The sequence below is a fragment of the Rhinichthys klamathensis genome, unplaced genomic scaffold (genome assembly GCF_029890125.1).
Source record: "Rhinichthys klamathensis goyatoka isolate OS25496 unplaced genomic scaffold, OSU_Roscu_1.1 h1tg000391l_1, whole genome shotgun sequence".
NCBI classification, from domain to species: Eukaryota; Metazoa; Chordata; class Actinopteri; order Cypriniformes; family Leuciscidae; genus Rhinichthys; species Rhinichthys klamathensis.
Window position 1 is genome coordinate 405,014 of NW_026606894.1, and position 17,801 is coordinate 422,814.

A 17,801-nucleotide genomic window follows, 5' to 3' on the forward strand; every position below is an offset into this window, starting at 1 on the left:
GAGCTCTGCTTTCACAGTCAGAGTCAACATCCACCAGGCGACACAGAGAACGAGAGAGAAACCGGAAAGCACCGACCACAGAGCCTGGAATGGCGGCAAGTACTACATTTATCGGGTCAAGCCTCGCTTCGATGTCACAAGCTTCTCATTTGTCCTCATCTTCTGAGGTGACGTTTAGTCTCTAGTGTCTCCAGCGGCAGGAGCTTCACACAAGTTTAGTGTTTTCTTCATGAAGTCTTGTGGTCCGGCACTCCTACTGCCTCTTTGTAAATGGCGGCTTTCATACCCAAACACACTCTTGATTTACATAATATACTCTCGCAGAGCTCCACCCCCATTTATATAAATCAACAGAGCCCCGCCCCTTTCCCAAACCCCAACCAATCAAAATAGGAAAAACTTTAAACTTAATATTTGCTCTTTATAGAATCTGAAAATATACACCAAAAGAGGGGGAAATCCCACAATAACAGATAAAAAAAGAAAGAAAAGAAGAACAAAGAGGGGGAACAGGGAGGGAGAAGAAAAAAAGAGAGAGAAAAAAAAAATTCACACAACAGACTCGGGTTGTTTAAAATAAATACAAACTGATTCAGCCGAGCAGCCAGAATAAAGAGCTGAGAAAAGGTTTAAAGGCAAGTCCTGTCTTCGGATGAGTACGTATGGTGACACACAGGGTTACCACCAGTGGAAGACAGAATGAGTTTATGTGTTTTTGTGTGTGTGTGTGTGTGTGTGTGTGTGAGAGAGAAAGAGAGAGTGAAAATTGTACAATTCATTCGCCTGTTTCTTCCGAATCTTCTGGATCTCTCAGATGATTCGCTAAAGCTCAACAGTTATCCAGCCGAGACAGAAGCCGGTTGTTCCACATATTCACGCCGGTTCAGGCTTCAGATGTGCTGGTTGATGGTGAGATCAGAAGTGACCGATTCCTGAGCAGGAACAAGCGGAAAGCGGATGTGTGTGTCGCTTTGGTACGAGTCTTTTTTTTTTAGTGTGTTAAGGAGACAATAATAATGACAAACGCACACATACACTCGAGTGCAACGAAGCGCTCGCTAAACAACTTCCACCAGCCGGACAAGATCTGAAAGCCAAAACCAATGAACTGTCTTTGCTCAAAGTGTTCCAGCTGGTCAGTCTTTCTAATGCAGTACAACCTCCAGTCCACGAGGGGGCGACGGCGAGCAGTGACGCGCCACGATCAACGGCATGAAGTGGTTGAACAGAAGAAGATCGCCGTTAGCGAGAAGCGTTTCTCCGCATGTGTGTCTTTGGTAACTGAACACCATCGCTGGACGAACACACTTTACGGCAACTCACCAATCACAGATGAGGTTTTCGTAATTTGAATACAATGCCAATTTTCACAAAAGGTCGGCCATTTGAGGGAAGGCGAGTTCCCTGTGTTGTTTTGAAAATTTATGGAAAAGACACGAGAAAGACGGAAAGAGTCCAGAGGAATGTGAGCAAATGCCATGAGGCAAGAACAAACCACCTCTCTTGATTCTCACTACACGTGTGGACCCTGAGAAGAGACAAATACGGGTTAACTTGACCAGACCAGAAGTTATTATTCCAGCAATTCCTTCATAAACATGGGAATTTCCTTGCGTTACCTAGGTTACAGCATTATGGTGCATCTCTGCTGGTGTCCAGACTGGCATCAAGGAGAAGCTCCTCTAAATCCTGCCCGCAGCTCAGCTCTGCAGTCACGCTCACTAACACACACACACACACACACATTATAAAACGGTTAGTTCCAGTCCTTGATTCTGATTGGTCAATAGCTGTGTTTTATTCATGATAGACCAACGCTACTTTTGCGTCATCGAAGGGTAACGGCCCTTTTTGGGGGAAAACAAACGGATTCCCCTGAGAACAGAACTCGCTCTAGATCTGCTAAGTTTCTTGATAGCAAAAATGGCACAAACTTAAAGAAGCTACTGGACACGGGGTTACAGAGGTGTCCCTTTGAAATGGTCGAAAACTGGATTAATGACCCCACGCACTGGCCAAATATGGACTATTCAGACATCTAACGTTACCACTATCTCGTGGAATCACCAAGTAAAGCCTAGTTCACACTACATGATTTTAAAACATCGGGCTGAACTGTGTGGTTCACACTACATGACTTGCTCTCTGTGAAATCAGGAGTGTTGAAGTTGTTGAGCTGTTCACACCACACGACACAACGTGATTGATCCGCAACAGGAGGTAACGCTCTACACGAGTTGACAACAACTCTGTCACCCAACGATTCTATCTTGTCTACAAACCACGTTTTGTCACGAAAAATCACGCGATAAAACGAACCGGAAATGACGCGAAACAGCACGCGCGCCAATACCCAGCGAAGAAGAACACAACACGCGAACATGCCTTGCTCTGATTGGCTGTAGCTCATGACATCACGTGAGCTTCAGTCGTGCGACAGCTCTGGATATCTAGCATGCTAGATATTTTTCTGGGCTCGGCGACGCGTCTGCGAGCGTCTTTAAAGCGTTGTTAGCTCTTTCATACTAACAGATTGGCGAGCGTTCATCGCCCGCTAATCCCCCGCGATTTGCACGCGATAACACCCTGACCTGTCGCGAGCTCAACGATTTGCAAATCGGGCTTAAAATCATGTAGTGTGAACTAGGCTTAAGTAGCCCAAAATTTTTTTTGTGTCATTAACACTCACAGTATGACAAACTAGGCGATGAGGCCATGTCACTTGGATCATATTTAACTTGATTTAAGCTATTGACAGTTTTGTTGTCGACTAGCTATACTATACTGTTGAAATAGTGGCAGGCTAGGACTAAAGTGGACTTGGCTGGTTTCTGCTTGTGTCTAGAAAGTGCTAGGACTTTAAAAGTTGTAAAAAGGTTTACAGTGTACGGCAAAATATGTATAGGACCAATGTATTTATGTACGGGGCTATCAAATTGGATGTTGTGACATTACGCTATCCTATCTAGCCTAGAAGACTTGATCTACTGCCGTTCGTGTTGTTGCATGTAGCCCACCAGAGCAGTGCTCGTCGAAAAGTCATATAAGTTAGGCCTAAAGCACTTTCTAGACACAAGCAGAAACCAGCCAAGTCCACTTTAGTCCTAGCCTGCCACTACTTCAACAGTAATATCAGTTAACAGCCAAGGTAGCGTGCCTAGTGAGAGCTAATCACGTAAGCTGCTAGCAGCTTCGTCTTTCTAACTAGTATAGCTAGTCGACAACAAAACTATGTCAATAGCTTAAATCAAGTTAAATATGATCCGAGTGACATGGCCTCATCGTCTAGTTTGTCATACTGTGTGTTAATGACAAAAAAAATAGGCTACTTACTTGGTGATTCCATGAGATAGTGGTAGATGTCTGAATAGTCCATATTTGGCCAGTGCGTGGGGTCATTAATCCAGTTTTCGACCATTTCAAAGGGACACCTCTGTAACCCCGTGTCCAGTAGCTTCTTTAAGTTTGTGCCATTTTTGCTATCAAGAAACTTAGCAGATCTAGAGCGAATTCTGTTTGTTTCCCCCCAAAAGGGGGCGTTACCCTTCGATGACGCAAAAGTAGCGTTGGTCTATAAAACACGACCGCTTCACCCAACGGTTCTATGTATCACTACACCACACCCCTAGCAACCACTCCTAGCAACGTAAACATATGTTTGTTCTCATTGATATTGTTCATTGAAGCTTCTCCAACTTATTCCTGACGACCTTACTGCGTTTTGAATTATGGGCGGCACTTCCGGTTTGGGGAACTTCCATTCAAAAAGGCTGAAACTAATCATTTTAAATCATAAGGTTGCCCTACAAATAAAGCTGATCCGTCAGTTTGACTGGATGAGCTGTCGATTTTCCTTCATGATTTATTTTCAGACATCACGAGAATAACGTTATACTTGACATGTTATAACAAGAATATCTACGGCATGAGCTCTTTTCAGTCGCTGTATCTTTTCCTCGTGATGATTTTTATTTTTTTTTCCTTTGCAATCCGCTGTAAAAGTATGAAAAAGGACAACATATACGGCACATTTGTGGTCTGTTCTCCCGAATTTAATACACGATATTCCATTAATAATTCACTGGAACGCACGAAGAATCTCTCGTTATTCTCAATAATCCTCACGTCTCTTTCCAGGTTTGTTTTCACAGGTAAATGCAATTTATAATCTGTCAAAATGACGGAAATCACTTTGAAATAGTGTCACGTAATGCTGAAGTTAATGAACGTTTTTTGATTAAGGCTTGGTATACAATACAGAGATATATTTGACTACTACAGTGATATTTAACCAAAGACTCGCGCTTATGGGGCTATTTTTGGTCTGTTTAAAGTACCTCGTTGATTCTTTTAAACTTTTAAATTTAATTTTAATGTTCGATGGTTGAAGGGTGAGTCGATTAATGTCATCTCATTGTGACACTTTTTTAACGTATTGCGTTCATAGAGCGAGCCTTTCACTGATTGTTTAGTTACACCCATAATTCGCGCAAAGCGTCATGGGGCGCAGGAATACGGTGGATAGAGTCGAGTATTGTGAGAGATCGAGTAACCGAGTGTAACTGCATTTACAGTAGATGTAGCATTTTCCTTCAGGTCAGTCCTATTCATAATACAAATCCACTTGAATGTCCGAAAGGATATCTTGTCCTTTTAACAGTAACAGGGTTTTCCCGTGTCCTGACACGCTAGTCATTTGTCAGTTGCTTCTTCGTGTTCACAAGTTTCAGTCCTTTCAATATAAAAGTCTTCTCTACTGACTCACTCACAGTCTTTACCGCCGTCTAATGGCGAAATAATCACGAATCACGGTCAGGGACTATTTTTTCTAGCGGAAGGAAGGCTTATAGTGATTTCACTTCATGAAAGTTGCATTGATACATATTTTTTGGCTTTAAAGCTCCAGTCCGTAACTTTTTTTAAGTTAAAAATAATCCAAAATAATTATATAAAAAAAAACTTATTCTGCCAGTGGTCAAAACTATCTGCTTGCCATAGCTAGATTCAAAACGGTTAGCTTGTAATAATGATTTTAATTCCAGTGGTACTGGTGGGTTTCCGCGGGAAATTCGAGCATGTCTTTGCGTCATGACGTCACACCCGTACACATAAAGAAGGAGTTTCGGCTAGCCGGCTATACTGCGCGTGACGAGAGGTTTAGATGTATAGGCTTTTCTCGCAGCACTTTACATGATTAAAGGAGAACTCCGGCGCAAAATGAACCTTTGGTCTAATTACACATTGTTACCAAGTCAACCGTTATCTGAGATTTGTTTTCATGATTATCGAATGTAAATAGTTTTATCTCTAAAAACAGTTTAGCCTATAAAGCTAGTATAACGCTAGTATATTGGGCATAGTGTAATGACAAATAAAAATCGCTTGTTAATACCACTAACAAGGCTCAAAATAGCCCCACACTAACACGGTAGCATAATGAGGGTCCCTACCTTCAAACCGAAGCATTGAGAACTTTGTAAGTGTACAGACAGTTTAATAAGAAGATATTTTATACATACAGTCAACTTTGCGTATACAGGCAGAAGCCATCTTTGAAAAACAGTCTCTACCAGTCGATCTACGAACGCCGATCCAAGCCTACTGTTCGCGCTCACCTTATCACGACTTATAGCTCGTTCACATCTCACCAGCGCACTTGGATCGGCGTTCGTAGATCGACTGGTAGAGACTGTATTTCAAAGATGGCTTCTGCCTGTATACGCGAAGTTGACTGTATGTTTAAAATATCTTCTTATTAAACTGTCTGGACACTGACAAAGTTCTCAATGCTTCGGTTTGAAGGGACCCTCATTATGCTACCGTGTTAGTGTGGGGCTATTTTGAGCCTTGTTAGTGGTATTAACAAGCGATTTTTATTTGTCATTGATCTATGCCCAATATACTAGCGTTATACTAGCTTTATAGGCTAAACTGTTTTTAGAGATAAAACTATTTACATTCGATAATCATGAAAACAAATCTCAGATAACAGTTGACTAGGTAACAATGTGTAATTAGACCAAAGGTTCATTTTGCGCCGGAGTTCTCCTTTAAACTTATGGCATCCAGAAAGATCCAAACAACAATCATCAGTGTCAACTGGAGATTCAGCAGTTATAAAACCCAAAAGACTTCGTACTTCGGATTTAAGGTGGCTAGAGAAAGAGAAAGAAACCGTCTCATGCGAACACAAGGATTTAAACATCGGCGGGGCTTTTGAAAAGTGCCTGAACTCCGTGTTTTGAAGGGGTTCAAAATGGAAGAAGAGACGGCTTTTTTCTGCTGAACAAGTAAGACATTTCAATAGTTCAATCGTGTAACAGCACGTTTTCTTAATTCACACAGTTATGGAGTTTCCTTTGTTGTGCCTTTCTCGTTTTGCTATTATGGAGAATATGAATTCTGAACCACAGGTAGCTGCTAACCATAAAACACATTAAATTTAACATTAGTCGCGCAATGCTGATGTTGTTAACATGAACAATTTGAGAACAAAGTAGGCTATAATTTGCACGGTTGCTGTAAATCACGTTGATTAAATCTAACGAAGCTTATCATGTCGAATGCTTTTCCCCCTTAGTTGGTCAGAACAAAAATGGATGTTACTTACTTGTTCAGAAGACATTTTCTTATGAAAATTCTTATGTTGGTCAAACTTTCAAAAAGTGAATCTGTGATTATGACAGTATCCACACAGCGCGGTGACTGACAGCAGCACTCGCCTCAAAGCACTGTGTTCATCCGCGCTGTTTCATGCCGATTTACAACCCACGTAAAGATGATAATTCCGCGAATCACTGCAGTTACAGATTTCGAACAGAGAGATGGCGACAAAGAGGAAAAGATACGGACTGCAGCTTTAATATTTGTATTGTGTGGTAACCGTTTTATAAAAGCAATAAGGTACTCAAGGCTAGTGCTGTATCGTGAATAAGTCACGACTAAAGGGGTTTCTCCACTTCGCGGCGTGGCTAACAACGCCCTCAGCCGCGACTTATTCACGATACAGCACTAGCCTTGAGTTCCTTATTGCTTACGTATCATTCCCGCCATGTTCAAAATCACTATCGAGAGGATATATTGTCTATGTGCTTAGACTATACTCGGGTTAAGACCTGTTCACAGCTCAGTCCAATATGACTAAATGGTGCAAAAGTATCAATATTTCACCACAGTTGTGAGCTTGTAGTACGAGTTGCATGCAAAAAGATGAAAAACAAATACGGCAAAGGACCCCGTTAACAAAGAAATGTTTCTGAACATTTGAATTCACAAATACTTAATTGACTATTTACTTTCAAATCTGTTTATACTTTGAAACGTTTTTTTTTTACATTTTAATCTGAACCAACAAACATTGACCGACAATGTTTGTGTTTTGAAATTTGTGTGTATTATTTTATTGATTTAAAATGTTCAGTTTGTTATAAGAACAAAAAGTTAAAACCTATTAGGAGAACAACATTTAGGTTTTGTAACTTAATTCAATACCGATATAAAAGCTTCAGCAATTTCCGTGATATGAAAATTTGCAACGTCACATGCCTAATTTAGAGCAATGCATAAAAAATGTAAGATGACCAGTTTATTTGATTTGATTCAGAAAGATTGGGAGACCTCTAGTAAAACAGGTGCATTAACAGGAGTTTATTCAAATCCATTTGTTTATTGCACCATCCTTGGTCTGAACAGGCCTTAATAGCAAGAAAACACTGTTTTTCATAAGCTGCATGCAAAACATATACAGCATGACCTGTGTAGTCCGATTCACAAGAAAATGAATGACTGTTGTAAGTATTTTAGGTCTAATCTTCCACTGAACGAGCATTTCTGAAATGATTTCTACACGACTCACTAAATGAACTGCATGTTATTATTACTTTCAGTGATAGTCTCAAAATCAAAAGCAAGTGTAAATTTACATATAAGTTTAAACCCCTTAACTGTCACCGTCCCACAGGTGGGACGTTTACCATTATATTTTTAAAACAATAATATCTTAGTGAAAACCTTGAGTAATATTGACAAACTATATATCATTTGAAAGCTTACAATCTCTAGTTTCCATATTTGGTGATTGATTTTCAAAATAAATTACAGAGGAGCCGTAATGTATCAATTTGCAACAAGAATATTTTCATACTCCTAGGCAGGTTCAGACCTTTATTTTGAAATAGCAATGAACATGAAAAATCATGAAAAAAATTGTAGAAACCTAGTTTGTTTTCATACCAAGAGTTCAAAAGATAGCATCCATTCAATTATTTTAGAAAAAAAAAGTCTGAAAATGTTTTAAATATAAAGAAAAAAATAATAAATTCACCATTTGTGATGTGGCAGCGAGCTATGACGCACATGCGTGTTCTTTGTATGTGTTTCTTAGAGGTTGAATTCATATCAAAATCTGCCAAACTTCCCATACTACTTCTGAATAGGATCTCTACTTCATAAATTGTATGAAAATTGTGGAAATAATGGTTCATATCACTCAAAACACATATGGAAATGGAGGCGCCCTTATATGGGCAGTAATGGAGTCTGGTTGTGACCTAGTGAAAAAGTTTGGTACTGCGCCCAAACAAAATCTTACTGAAAGCTCATTTTTTGAGATATCAACCTAAAATTTGAAACACAACTTGTTCAGATTTTTGGCTTTGATTTTTCTGCAGTTTTAGAGTAGCCCAGGTTTTGAAAATATAGATTTTAAATAAAATATGAATAATATTTTTTTTTACATTGTACATTTCCATAAACTTAAAACTTCTATAACTTTTTTTCTGTTTCACTTTCTTAATTTATTTCACTTCTACATAAATCTGCCAAATGTCTTCTTTAAAACAAGACCAATCTTACGTCTATATTCCAAAGCATTCTTGAATTACAACCATTTATGTTCGAAATGTGCATTTTCATGTCTATTCAAAAAAAGGGGGGTGACAGTTAACAGGTTAATACGTATAATTTACATTTAAATTTATATATAAATAAAGGTAACTTGACTTCACATTGAGATTGGTGTGAACAGGTCTTAGAAACCAAGGAAAAGTCATTTAATCAAAATATACTACAATGTGACTTGCGTACGGCCGTCTGCCGGAAGCTAGTTATTTTAGTCGATAAAGTATATGGATATTTTTCTTACACGAACGCATCGCTTCAGAAGGCCTTTATTAACCCCCGGAGAGCCGTTTCGAGCACTTTTATCACGGATAGATGCGCTTTGATGGACTTCCAAAAAAATATACCCATTGACTCCCATTATAAAGCTTGGAAGAGCCAGGACATTTTTTAATATAACTCTGATTGTATTCGTCTGAAAGAAGAATGTCATACACACCTAGGATGGCTTCAGGGTAGGGCTGGGCGATAAAACGATAACGATAATTATCGCGATATAATTTTTCTCGATAAAACGATATCAAGAGGTCGATAAATGTTCGATAATGTTTATGCGCCAAAAGCGGAACGAAACTCATTTGAACCGCGCGCGCTCACGGACTCAAAATCCACTCGCTCGGCTCAAAGTCCAAACGGCAGCGCGAGCTCACTAGAGCAGACGCGTTTACTCTGATCGTCTCGCTCACGAGATCCAGTGAGAAGCGCTTGAGTTCAGCGAAGAACACAAATGTTTAAAGGCAGATGAAACACCGCTGACAAACAGGAGAAACACTGCGCGCAACGATACAGTCAGAATCTGAATTGATACTGAATCCATTTAGCCTACCATGGATTTACTGTAAGGTTAGCCTAGTCATATTAACTGCACCATGAAGTGTGGGTTACATATTGAATTGTATAATATTGTTAATGTAGACAATGTATTAAATGACTAATGGGATATAATTACAGTATTTAATAATGTATTTCACTGTTAGGCTACTGTTTTTCATACAAATACCATAGAAACTATAAAGTTACATTTTGCCATGATAGTGAGGTGCTAAGTTATAGGCTTTGCCTGGTTTTATCTTTGGTTATCATGATCTAAATGCATGATACTGGATGACCAATGGTTAATTTTAATAAAACTCAAACAGTCAGAATATTACATTTTACCAAATAAAAATGTGGCCGTTAATTTCTTTTTAAACAGATGTTACTGTTATTGTTAATGAACATAAATTTAACAGTAGTATTAGCTTGAGTTAGGATGCAGATTTACTGTCAACTCACTGTCAAATATGCATTTCGAGACAAAACATGTAATTTGAATATTGCCGTCTGCACTGCAAACTGTGCTGAAGAAATATTTTTCTATTCAGATATTAATTTTGTTAAGGAAAAATGACAAATGTTTGAATGTTCTACCTCAGATTTGTGAAATGTTCACCTGTTTGGCAAGTGTTTGTCATGATATGTTCTGACAATAAAGAGTAGTTTAAAACCACAATTAACGCTCTGGTTTATCCAACTTTCACTTAGGAGCAAAAATCTGCCTTTAAACTTGAAAGAAATAAAGATTTGACATTTATCGTGATAATTATCGATATCGACTGATATAAAAAAAAATATCGTGATAATTTTTTTGGGCCATATCGCCCAGCCCTACTTCAGGGTGAGTAAATCATGGGCTAATTAAATTTTTTGGGTGAACTATCCCTTTAAAGGGATAGTTCGGCCAAAAATGATATTTAACACATGCATTACTCACCCTCAAGCCGTTCGAGATGCATATGTCAATCTTGTTTCAGACGAACACATTTTCAGTTATTTTAGAAAATGTCTTAGACCCTTCAGTGGATATAATGTGAAGCAATGGGGTCCACCTCCTTCAAGTCCCAAAATGTGCATACATCCTTCACAAAAGTAATCCATCCGGCTCCAGGGGGATAAACGAAGGCCTTCTGAGGGTAATCCGTGCGGTTTTGTCGTAAAAATATACATATTTAAAACTTTATAAATGAAAATATCTGACTTCCGGCAACGGTCGACGCGCGTTCACGGGTGAACTGAGTGTAGTTTTGTTTTGCTCTGCACTCTGGCTGCGCAGGCGCGTTCGTTATACGTCACGACGGTTCCTACGCTAAGTCATACCTCGTACGCCGACTTCCATCACCCGTGAACGCGCGTCGATCGTTGCCGGAAGTCAGATATTTTCATTTATAAAGTTTTAAATATGTATATTTTTACGACAAAACCGCACGGATTACCCTCAAAAGGCCTTCGTTTATCCCCCTGGAGCCGGATGGATTACTTTTGTGAAGGATGTATGCACATTTTGGGACTTGAAGGAGGTGGACCCCATTGCTTCACATTATATCCACTGAAGGGTCTAAGACATTTTCTAAAATAACTGAAAATGTGTTCGTCTGAAACAAGATTGACATATGCATCTCGAACGGCTTGAGGGTGAGTAATGCATGTGTTAAATATCATTTTTGGCCGAACTATCCCTTTAAACGCATGTTTCTTGGGGTCGACAGCTTACAAAAACATATTTCTGTTTTTTTTTTGTTTTTGTTTTATGCTTGTAAGCGTTACACAATAGCAGCTTTTAGATGTTTTTTTTTTTTTTTTGTAAGTCAGAAACGACTAGGGCTGGGCAAAAAAATCGATTTTTCGATTAATCGTTTTTTAAAATGTGGTCGATTCAAAATCGATTCTCAACGGCCACGAATCGATTTTTCCCATATTCAGGGCTCGCAGTGCTGCGTCTTCTCTCTCTGCACGAGGCAAGCGTCAACCGCTGCAGGCGTCGATACACACTCGTGTTTAGGAGTCGGGACATGATTCACTTGCACAATCGGGCCAGCATTGCATCGTAACTAACGTTTATCATTTTCACAACTTTTTTAAGTTTTACCAGTTTAAACATTCAAGCAATTTTAAACTATCCTGTGCTCGCGCACTCGTGTATGTTTTTCATTGCGTGCACATACAGTAAAGCCTAAATCCGCCTCACAAACAGCTCGCCAGTAACAAAAGTTATTTTTCGTGGATTATATCGCTTTAACAGTTAAAAACACGCAAAATGATGTCAAAACTCTGGTCTTGGTGAGTAACCTCGTAAAGACAGTCGGTTATGTCTTAAATAAGCATAAAACGCGTGTGACAGACAGTATAATGGAACAGTAATGGATCCATGCACTAGTTCTTAAAGTGAACGCAGCCATATGTGTCTGTCATTAATTGTCAAAACAACATAATATAGCATTAATTGTAAGGAATCAGAATTAATAGCCTATGTATTTAATTCAGTCAGGACTAAAAGACTATCCAGTGTTATTTTACATTGGATTACTTTATTCAGTTTCTGTAGTATTTCTGACCTACCCAAAAACTTTTCTTTTTATGTCTCTTTATTTGTGTCTTTAGGCCTATTCTATTGTATTTATTTTGTGCTACTTTTTTCAATTTAATTCAAAGATTGAAATCAAGCTTCCATGTGTTGCATAAACTCTTAAAGGGATACTCCACTTTTTTTGGAAATAGGCTCATTTCACAACTCCCCCAGAGTTAAACTGTTGAGTTTTACCGTTTTTTAATCCATTCAGCCGATCTCCGGTTCTGGCGGTACCACTTTTAGCATAGCTTAGCATACATCATTGAAGTGGACAAGACCATTAGCATTTCTAAAAAAAAAATGACCAAAGAGTTTCGATATTTTTCCTATTTAAAACTTGACTCTTCTGTAGTTACATCGTGCACTAAGACCGACAGAAAATGTAAAGTTGCGATTTTCTAGGCTGATATGGCTAGGAACTATACTCTCATTCCTGCGCAATAATCAAGAAACTTTACTGCCGTACCATGAGAGCAGCAGGCGTAATGATATGACGCAGCGCCTGAAAATAGTTCCGTTGTGTTGACGGAAGGTAGCCTATTTTCAGGCGCTGCGTCATATCATTACGCCTGCTGCACTCATGGTACGGCAGTGAAGTTTCTTGATTATTGCGCAGGAATGAGAGTATAGTTCCTAGCCATATCAGCCTAGAAAATCGCAACTTTACATTTTCTGTCGGTCTTAGTGCACGATGTAACTACAGAAGAGTCAAGTTTTAAATAGGAAAAATATTGAAACTCTTTGGTCATTTTTTTTTTTTTTTTTAGAAATGCTAATGGTCTTGTCCACTTCAATGATGTATGCTAAGCTATGCTAAAAGTGGTACCGCCAGAACCGGAGATCGGCTGAATGGATTCAAAAACGGTAAAACTGAACAGTTTACCTCTGGGGGAGTTGTAAAATGAGCCTATTTCCAAAAAAAGTGGAGTATCCCTTTAACAAAAAAATTACCCCATTGTAAAAACAAACATTTAGGTGAGATCAATGTAATAAAAAATTGTCTAAAAAATGATAACTGATATTTAGACTGAGATTTGTATTACATCTATATTCATTATAGTCGAATCGAGAATCGAAATCGAATCGAGAATCGAACTGTGAGCTTGTGAATCGAAATCGAATCGAATTTGAACATCTGAATCGATACCCAGCCCTAGAAACGACAAGGAGGCAGCTTCTCGCAATGCAAAGTTAATGGAGAGTTAATGGGCGTGGTTTTCAGATTACGACGCGTGTCGCTCTGTCTATACACGGTAATCCAATGGTAACTCACCATGCTCCATAATGCAGCTGGTTGGTTTGAGTCCCTCTGTTTCGAGCAGGTGAAAGGCAAACTCTGGCTTCAGCCCGTTGGGCAACACTATTCCCGTGCTCATAACCGGACAACCTTCTTCTTCTTCATCAGGAGATCCCTCTTGTGCACTGGAGCCCTCCGTTTCTAGGAGTTCATGACCTCCTGTGACCTCTCGCTGCTCACTGGATTGCAGTTCTTCGGGGTTTAGCGTCCCGTCTCGAGGCGGTTCTGACACTGATGGCTCTCTTTGGGTGGGACTTGACTCCTGGATCTGTTCAGTGTGAGAGGAGAACATCTGGTCCTCCTCACTGGTATCTTGTGATGTTTTTGTCTTTGCATTCACTGGTAACTCCTGCGAGTCTAAGTGAGTCTGATCGAGTCTAACTTGGCTTTCAAATGGCGTAGCAAGTTCCTGTGAAGCTTGCTGAACTTCATCAGAATGAGTTGTGAAGACTTCATCTGCCAGTGCAGACGTTGACGTGTTTAGTACTTCGGCGGGCGCTGGTGTTGTTTCTGCATGTGATGTTAACGCACTGAGCTCAGACTCCGCTAGTTGTGTTGATTTCTGCTCAGGCGCTTGTGAAGGTGCATCTAAAGGTGCTTTTATATGGATTTGCGTGGGTGTTTCAGATGTTTGGCTCTCTACCGCCCTCTCGAGGACACATTTTGGCAATGCAGTCGCCTGTTGCTGCTCAGGAGGGCTTTCAACACGCGTTACCATAAAGATTTTGTGTCCTCTGCCAGGACTAGACACAGAGAAAAGGCGTCCAGGAGATGATGGGGCTCCGGAGGAAACATTGGCTTCTGTCACTTTAATTCCCGAAATGAGGGCTGGAGATCCTGGTAGAGGCGGCGCCAAGGGCACGACCTTACAGGTGTTTATTGCAGGAACCGGTATTTGAGATGTGCTCTGTGTTGAGGCATTGGATGCCTCTACTATCTCTTCATCCTCAGTGTCCGAGTCGGAGTCGTCTTGCAGTGTCGTTTCTTGCTCTTTGACTTCTTGGTTCTCAGATACGTCCTCTTCATTGCCCTCCTCCTCGGTTGAGTTTTTCTGAACAGCCACATTTTCTTCCTCGCTTTTCTCAGCAGATGCATCTTCCTCATCCTCCTGAGCTTGTTCCTCTATGGTGATTTCTGGCATTGAAGCGGACTGTCTCATTTTCTGTTCTGTTTCTTCCTTCTCTTTGGCCAAGATGAAGTTCCTCTTGCAGTCATTCTGAATGTCTGCCAGCAGGGCGCGCTGTGTCTCAATGAAACTCTTCACCTGTATGAACAGAGAGAACAAAAGCTGTAGTGCAGTTATGCAATAAAAAGAGATCAATGTCATAGTTACATCTGCTGAACACTGAGGTAAATAATTAACTGTAGTTAGTGGAAAAATAAAATAAGTGGCTCCAATATAAAATTACATTGTAATAAACAGCCATATTTACCCTGCTGATCTTAAAAACAAATCCCACATGAAGATTTTAATATTTCGGATTTTCATTTAGAGTTTTAAATCAGTCTGAACTCACGGAAATAAATAAAACTCACCATATCTAATGTCGTATCTGTCTTAACGCTCCCATGCACATTGCACGTTGTGAGATAACGTTTGTTTTTGTTCTGTTAGTATGTATGTATGTTTTTCTTGAGGTGCCCTCGAAAACGAGATGTCACATTTCAAGGGGTTTTCCTCTTAACAATAAATTTGAAATATAGAAGGATCATGAAACTAGTCTAATAAAACTGGAAACGTAATGCCAAAAAACCCCAAAAAAAACATTTCCACATTGAAACTAGTTGCGACATATTAGTGTTCCAGCAGGAAAATCATTGTAAATATACTCAGTCCTACTTTATATCAAGCTAAATCTTTTCCCCTCCCCTTTAGCAAACACTCACCGTCTCTTTCTTGGGCTCTCGGTCCAGGTCGAGTCGCAGCAGAGATGTGTTGACTTTAAAGGCGAGGGAGAGAGCCATGAGGCCGCCGGTCTTGATTTCGTTCTCCCGCATGTCTAACCGGAGGAGCCTCGGACTCTCCGCGATGAACTCCGCTATAGCGACAGCTCCTAGCATATGAACAAGCACTCGGTCATCTTCGTGCTCACACATACTTAACACAAGCTGGCCTCTAGAATAGGGCTGCACGATATTGGAAAAAATGTGCGATATTTTGTTTTTCTGCAATATAGATTGCGATACAAAAACAATTTCGGCAGATGATTTGAATAGTTCTATTTGAAAATAATTAATCATTCTAGAATAATTGGGGTGATTTTGTAGAGGATTGAATCAAATTATTAAAAAATTACAAGCATAGATAAATACAATAGAAGATACATGTTTTTCAGGTAAATCTAACAGTGTTCAGGTACAAAAATTGAATAATCAAATGTAAAACTATATAAATGAAGACCTAAAATGACATGCATCAGTTTTCTTTCTGTTTACAACACATAAGCGACTGTGTTCACGAGGATTCTCACCGAGACGGGGATTTTGACTTCATTTTACGTGCACGTGTCCATTTAAGCTCAAAAGAAAGAGAAAGAAAACTGAATTCGGCTTTGTGTGTGCGCATAGAAAACAGCGCGCGGCGACTCTTGCACTTGATGCCTGATTCGACTTAAAAACACATGCAAATGATAAACTTTCATCACTCTATGATGGTTAAACTTTCCAAATAATCCGCGAATCACAAGCATTCTGAACCGGGGAGCATCTGGCGCATACGGATCAACTACGATGCCTACACTTGACATCGCATATCCTGCGATGTGACTCTAACGGATGCGCACATCTCGATATCGATGCTAATCGGTGCAGCCCTACTCCAGAATTCAAAGTCATCCATCTTAGATGAAGCAAATTCATTGTGGTCTTATGTAACTTCACGTTTGCACTCCAGATCTTACCTTCGCAGGAGAGTTTGGTGGAGGCCAGACCCAACCTGAGGATGGACCGGTTCGCTACGAGTCCGTCTTTCAGTTTGTGCACTCCTTCGTTCCCTACTGCATTATGGCCCAGGTTCAGTGTTTCCAAGCTTTGAGTGTACGGCTACAGCAGCAGGGAGCGAAAGAGATGGATCAGTAAAAGTAAAAGAGTGCAAATAGAAAAAGAAAAACAACTGAAGGAACTGAAAGTGGATTAAATATTCAGTGTGAACTAGGTATGTACCGGTGAGGAAATCTTTACACCGATAAATAAACTTACGACAACACTGGGGTGGGATCAAAATCTGGGGTATTGAAATCGATTTTAAATGCACACTCGATTCTCTTTCGAATTCGCAATCATGCATATGCTGCGTATAGGGTCTGACAGCACATTTGACAAGATAATATACGTCAATAACGCTCAGGATCTGTTGCGCACCAAATCCTCCACCATCGTCTTGTCAGTCATCTCTCCTTACTCTTCTCATGTGATAAGTGAAATCTGACTCCAGTTGCTCGTGCTGTTTGGAAAGCAGACGCTTTCAGTTCATAATTGTAGTGTCCGTTGTTCAACTGAATTAATGGTAAATGGTTATGTGGTGGATATAAACTCCGAATCCAGAGGAAAAGGTCAAAATTGCAAGATGTAAACAGAATTATGAGAAAAAAGTAAAAAATTGCAAGATGAAACCTCAAAATTCAGAGAAAAAGTAAAAAATTGCAAGATGTAAACTGAGAATTATGAGAAAAAAGTTAAAATCGTGAGATTTAAACTCAGAATTCATAAAAAAAGTTAAATATTGTGAGATATAAACTCAGAATTCATAAAAAAAGTAACAAATTGTGAGATATAAACTCAGAATTCATAAAAAAAGTAAGAAATTGTTGGATATAAACTCAGAATTCATAAAAAAGTAACAAATTGTGAGATATAAACTCAGAATTCATAAAAAAAGTAAGAAATTGTTGGATATAAACTCAGAATTCATAAAAAAAGTAAGAAATTATGAGATATAAATTCCAAGAAAACGTTCAGAATTCCGAGAAAAAGTAACAAATTGTGAGATCTAAACTCAGAATTATGAGAAAAAAGTTTAAATCGTGAGATATAAACTCAGAATTCATAAAAAAAGTAAAAAATTGTTGGAAATAAACTCAGAATTCATAAAAAAAAGTAAGAAATTGTTGGATATAAACTCAGAATTCATAAAAAAAGTGAGAAATTGTTGGATATAAACTCAGAATTCATAAAAAAAAGTAAGAAATTGTTGGATAAAAACTCAGAATTCATAAAAAAGTA

At 39.3% G+C, this 17,801-nt stretch overlaps 1 protein-coding gene across 1 annotated transcript in view; it reads right to left on the minus strand.

The window, feature by feature from the left end:
- Positions 1 to 795: 795 nt before the first annotated feature.
- ppp1r37 (protein phosphatase 1, regulatory subunit 37) overlaps positions 796 to 17,801 on the minus strand; it is a 75,352-nt gene continuing 58,346 nt past the window's right edge. The window contains exons 9-13 of the mRNA XM_056234264.1: positions 16,481 to 16,622; positions 15,468 to 15,634; positions 13,557 to 14,844; positions 1,620 to 1,721; positions 796 to 1,528 (exon numbers count right to left, since the gene is read on the minus strand). Of these exons, the coding sequence (XP_056090239.1) occupies positions 1,633 to 1,721; positions 13,557 to 14,844; positions 15,468 to 15,634; positions 16,481 to 16,622 (1,686 nt within the window). The 3' untranslated portion in view covers positions 796 to 1,528; positions 1,620 to 1,632. The remainder of the gene's footprint in view (positions 1,529 to 1,619; positions 1,722 to 13,556; positions 14,845 to 15,467; positions 15,635 to 16,480; positions 16,623 to 17,801) is intronic.